This window comes from Otolemur garnettii, unplaced genomic scaffold (genome assembly GCF_000181295.1).
Source record: "Otolemur garnettii isolate 467f Iridium unplaced genomic scaffold, OtoGar3 scaffold00109, whole genome shotgun sequence".
Lineage (NCBI taxonomy): Eukaryota > Metazoa > Chordata > Mammalia > Primates > Galagidae > Otolemur > Otolemur garnettii.
In genome coordinates this window covers 5,529,253-5,533,850 of record NW_003852504.1, presented here as the reverse complement: position 1 = coordinate 5,533,850, position 4,598 = coordinate 5,529,253, and the positions used below count along the sequence as shown (strand labels likewise).

Below are 4,598 nucleotides of genomic sequence, written 5' to 3'. Positions count from 1 at the left end.
TGTTGTTTGGCGGGTCCGGGCTGGGGATTCGAACCCGCCACCTTAGGTGTACGTGGCTGGCGCCTTAGCCGGTTGAGCTATAGGCGCCGAGCCTATGCCCTGTCTTCATTCTCTGATCTTGTTGATTTTGCTCAAGCTGAACCCTCTGCCTGGAATAACCATTTCATTCATCCCCGCCACAGTTCTACCCACTTTTCATGGCCTAGGTTACATCCCAGTTGTTCTGGGGCGTCTTCCCAGATCCTTCTATTTGGAAATTTTTCTCTTTCCCTTCTGCCCCCACAGTGTTTTGCTTATGCCTTTTTCTGAACCCTTTCTTTTCTCTGCCAAGTAACTAGCTGGATTATTTCTTGATCTGTTTCCCTTGCCAGAGTGTGGGATTCCTGAAGGCAGACACTAAGTCTTTCTCCCATCATCTAGCTCAATGCTTGCTAGCTACATCATAAACTAGTTTGGTTTGTTATATTAAATTGGATTAGATTTCCTCATCCAGAGATACCCATATTTATCTTTGACCACAATCCTATTTCCTCTATCTCCCCTAATGCTTCCCTGTTGAACTAAGCTGTCTCCTTTATCTCTAATCTTTATGATGGTGGCCCAGGCCCAGAGTGTGGCTTTGCTGTGATTCTTGTCCATATCAGCCACAGAACCTGCCTATGGGATTGGGTGATAAATTTTTGTTGCTACCGAATGAAAAGCCTCAGAAAACACAAGGAGGTATTATTCTGAATATTCCTGAAGGCCCTTTGCAGGTAAAAGATTTGGCCTAGCTTTGTACCTGGAGTGTCCAATGGCCCTGGACATCATTGTTGATTTCTTCAGAGAAATAGAACTAATATGTTAACTCCCACTCCAAGTCCCCAAACCTAGAGCTCTTTTCAGTATTTCACAAACTTTAACAAGGCTATTTAATCAAGTATGTGGTCGATTTTTTGTGGAAACATTGACTTTTCTCATGTTTTTTTGGCAGTATACAGTTCACAAATGAAGGGTTTTCCCCCCCAAGAAGGAATCTCAAGCAGTCTATTTAGTATACAGAATTTTTCAGGAGGCAGTAGAGCTTTCTATGAGGTTTAGGCTCAGATCTGGATTCTAATAGCATGTCTACCACTTCCCAGCTGCATAAACATGGGAGCTTGAGCTTCCTCACTAGTAAGATGGGAACTATTATACCTACCTGGTAACATTGTAGAGATGCTCACATTAAGTGAGATAATGTATATAATAGTAATGAGAACTTGCAAAATAAAACTTTTAAAATCAAAAAATAAATAAATAAATAGGTTAGCACAGTGCCCAGCCAATAATGAGGACTCAATAATTGGAAGTCGTTGCTATAATTTCAAAACAGAAGGCCAAAGAGATAGAAATAACAAAAGAGGTCTTTGATGGCAAAGAAAAGATCAGAAGCTACAGGTTTTAACAAAACTGCTGGGTTTACCATAACTGCTGCAAGTAAACCAAACTCTCTAAAGTTAGCAGATTATTTGAAGAGCAAAATAGTGTAGGAGCTGAGTGGTGACATTAATAGATGTTGTTTCATCTCGATGTTGGGCAAGGGGCATTATCCAGAAAAGGAATCTGAAAGTGATGTGTAGAGTGGAGTGTTCTCATTCAGGTCAGCCCTAAAAATACTCCTCTTCATTTAAGTTGAGAAGTTGTCATGAGACTCCAGGCTGGGCTTTCAACAGATCGAGCCATATGCGCTCTCCACTTCGGTGAAATCTGATCATGACCTAAGCCTGTGCTATCCTTGCCGACTGACAGCTGACCTCGGCCTTCTCTGTGGGCCCTACATAGTTTACCTTTCAGAGAAAGAGGTCTGATTTCCAAGTAGAGCATTGCTCTTTGTTCTTTTTCTCTTTTTAGTTGGTTTGCATGTATTTATTTTGGAAGTGTGGGAACCTAAATTATAGACTGTTCGGTCGCTTTTCCCGAGGTTCCCTGGAAATTTTGATTTGAATTATTATCGGCAGTCAGGAAGAAAAACTTCTCAGCTTTTAGAAGATTAAAATGTAATCGGTTCCATATATCTTAGAAGTTAGGATATCATTTCTTTGTACAGCAATGAAAAATATCAATAGTTAATGCCAAAGTAGAGAAAATATTTGTATAGAATATTATAGGTACAATAGTTGAGAAATACATATTATTCAGATTAATGGGGAACATATCAACACCCACAAGATGAAAAGGCAAAAGTTATAAACTATTATGCATTGAGAAATATAATTAGTAAACTAAAATAGAAAAAGCTGATCTATACTAATAATCAAATCTGTGCAAATTAAAGAAACCTTGAGATATCATTTTATATTAACTAAAATGTATGTGTTTTATGGAGGTGCAGTAAAATTGGTTCCCTCATCATTCAGTGACATTATAAATCGCAATAGACCTTTTAGAACGTGTGAAATCAGATTTCCTGGCTTTGATCGCTTTGACCTTGCTGCCTGCCCTAACCAGTGCCAGCCTCGAAGCAGCCCTGGTCCTGAGCCCTGCTCTGTGCTAGACAAGCTGAGTCTGCACAACTTTCTTCCTGTGACTTAGTGAGTGTTTCATCCCCTGTAAGAGGAGCTCTTCCTTCCTCTTCCTTCCTTCCCACTGTAGAATCCCAGTCATTTCCTCTGTGCCTGTGGCTATGCAGCTCCCTGTTCCAAAGCGATCTTTCCGGTTGCCTTGGCCACAAGACAGTTGGCTGGGGAGGTGTCTCACATCACATCGCCTTCACAAGATATTGAAATAGCAACATTGGCAATGGAGTCTAGCAAAGCCGAGGGAGTAGGTTTGAAGGTTTAATCTCTGTATCTAGGAAAGCAGATCTGAAAGAGCCGAGCCCTGGGGCAAGGCCAGCCATCTTGAACGTTCTGACAAACCACGATCTAGTTAGACTTGCCTTCTGGGAAACTTGTGCGTTAGGTCAAGCCAAATACCCAAATTTCTGTGCAGAATCATGGTCGTCGTGTGCCATGAACAGAAGGCAATCAAAGAATGAAAGACTCTTCCCCATTAGCTTCTCCAGAGCCCTCATTCACTTGGTATCGGTTTAAATCCTGTGCTTTAGGTCAATTTTGCTTTGGGAGGAGGAAGTTTTTTAGAGGAGAATGGAATGACCCAATAGATGAAGGAATTATTTGGGGTGAATCAAATAACTTTCAACAGCAAACTACTTTATCTTCAACCCTAATAAAGCAAAGTTCCTAGGACAAGGAAATCCGCTTGAGGTGCAAGACCCAAGAAAAGTACTCTGGGAACACACAGACCCCCCCAGCACACATACACACAGGACACATGCGTAGTCACCCACACAGCACTGTACATTTTGATAGTAGTGAGATCTGCCCTTCAAGCACAGCCTAGCCTGAGAGGAGACACTGCAAAGGGCCAAAGACACCGTATCGTAGGTATGCTGGAGCCAAAGGGGAACGGGGTGTAGCCTGCACCCTCTCCCTTGCTGTGACCTCTGCAGGGAGCATTTCCCACCGCTTCCTTCCACTGCGCGTACCCTTCTCCTTCCCAGCTCCTGGTAGCCTTTTTATCCAAAAAAGGAAGGAACCCAAGCTGGGGTTTCCCAGCAGTCCAGACAAGTGGTCGAGCTGCGAATACGATCTACCCCAGTGGTTCTCAACCTTCCTAATGCCACAACCCATTAATACAGTTCCTGTGGGGTCGTGGCCCACAGGTTGAGAACCACTGATCTACCGGATACTGCTGGGGATCCAGAGATCTGCACTTAAAACCCGTCTCTCTCTCTCTCACTCTCTCTCGCTCTCTCTCGCTCTCTCTCTCTTTTTGCAGAACTGGCTTACGACCTGGATGTGGATGATGCCCCTGGCAGCAAGCAACACGTGAACCCGAGCGACAATGAGATCGTCGCCTCTCCTAACCTCGGGAATGCTCCTTCCCCCCTGAAGCTCCTGATCAGCGTGGGTGTCTGCGTGCTGTGCTTTCTCTTCCTGGTGCACTGACTTCCCAGTGCCCGCACGCGTGCTGTCCTCAGCACCCGGTGGTCTTCCTCGATAAAGGGAACCACTTTCCTATTTTTTTCCTATTTTTTTATCTTATATACCTCCTTCAGCCATTAAGTAGAAGACTAACTATGTGTTATGTTTTCGAAAATTAAATGGTATCTTTAAGAGAAAGGTAAATTTTAGTGGTAGTATAGATTGTCCTTTTGCAAAAAAAAAAAAAAAATCAAGTTGTGCCAAATTATTTTCCTATGTTTGGCTGCTAGAACATGGTTACCATGTTTTCTCTCTCTCTTTCTTGCTCTCTCTCTTTTTCTCTTTCTCTGTCTCTATCTTTCTGCATGGATTTCTTTGAAAAAAAATAAATGCTCAAATAAAAGTGTATTGGCTCTTTTTTATAAACTCTAGTCTATGGTGATCAGACAAAGCTCTCCCTCTTCCTCACCTAGCTCTCCATCCAATATAATCCCACTGGGCCCCAACAGGGTCCCACCTCCTTGCTTACCTTTTCGGGTGGGTATCAATCCTGGCTCAGTCAAAACCACTCCCTCCCAGCACACATCCAATCCACAATTTCCACTTGAATCTCTTGGGCTGGAATGTCTCGCCTGTGAAACCAAAGGCAAC

The 4,598-nt window shown here is 43.1% G+C and overlaps 1 protein-coding gene across 3 annotated transcripts in view; it reads left to right on the top strand.

Moving 5' to 3' along the window:
* The window catches only part of GPC3 (glypican 3), a 491,643-nt gene extending 487,293 nt beyond the window's left edge, over nucleotides 1-4,350 (top strand). For all 3 annotated transcript variants that reach the window (XM_003796959.2, XM_003796960.2, XM_003796958.2), the window contains one exon: nucleotides 3,802-4,350. In XM_003796959.2, coding sequence (XP_003797007.1) covers nucleotides 3,802-3,971 — 170 coding nt within the window. In that variant the 3' untranslated portion in view covers nucleotides 3,972-4,350. The remainder of the gene's footprint in view (nucleotides 1-3,801) is intronic.
* Nucleotides 4,351-4,598: the final 248 nt, after the last annotated feature.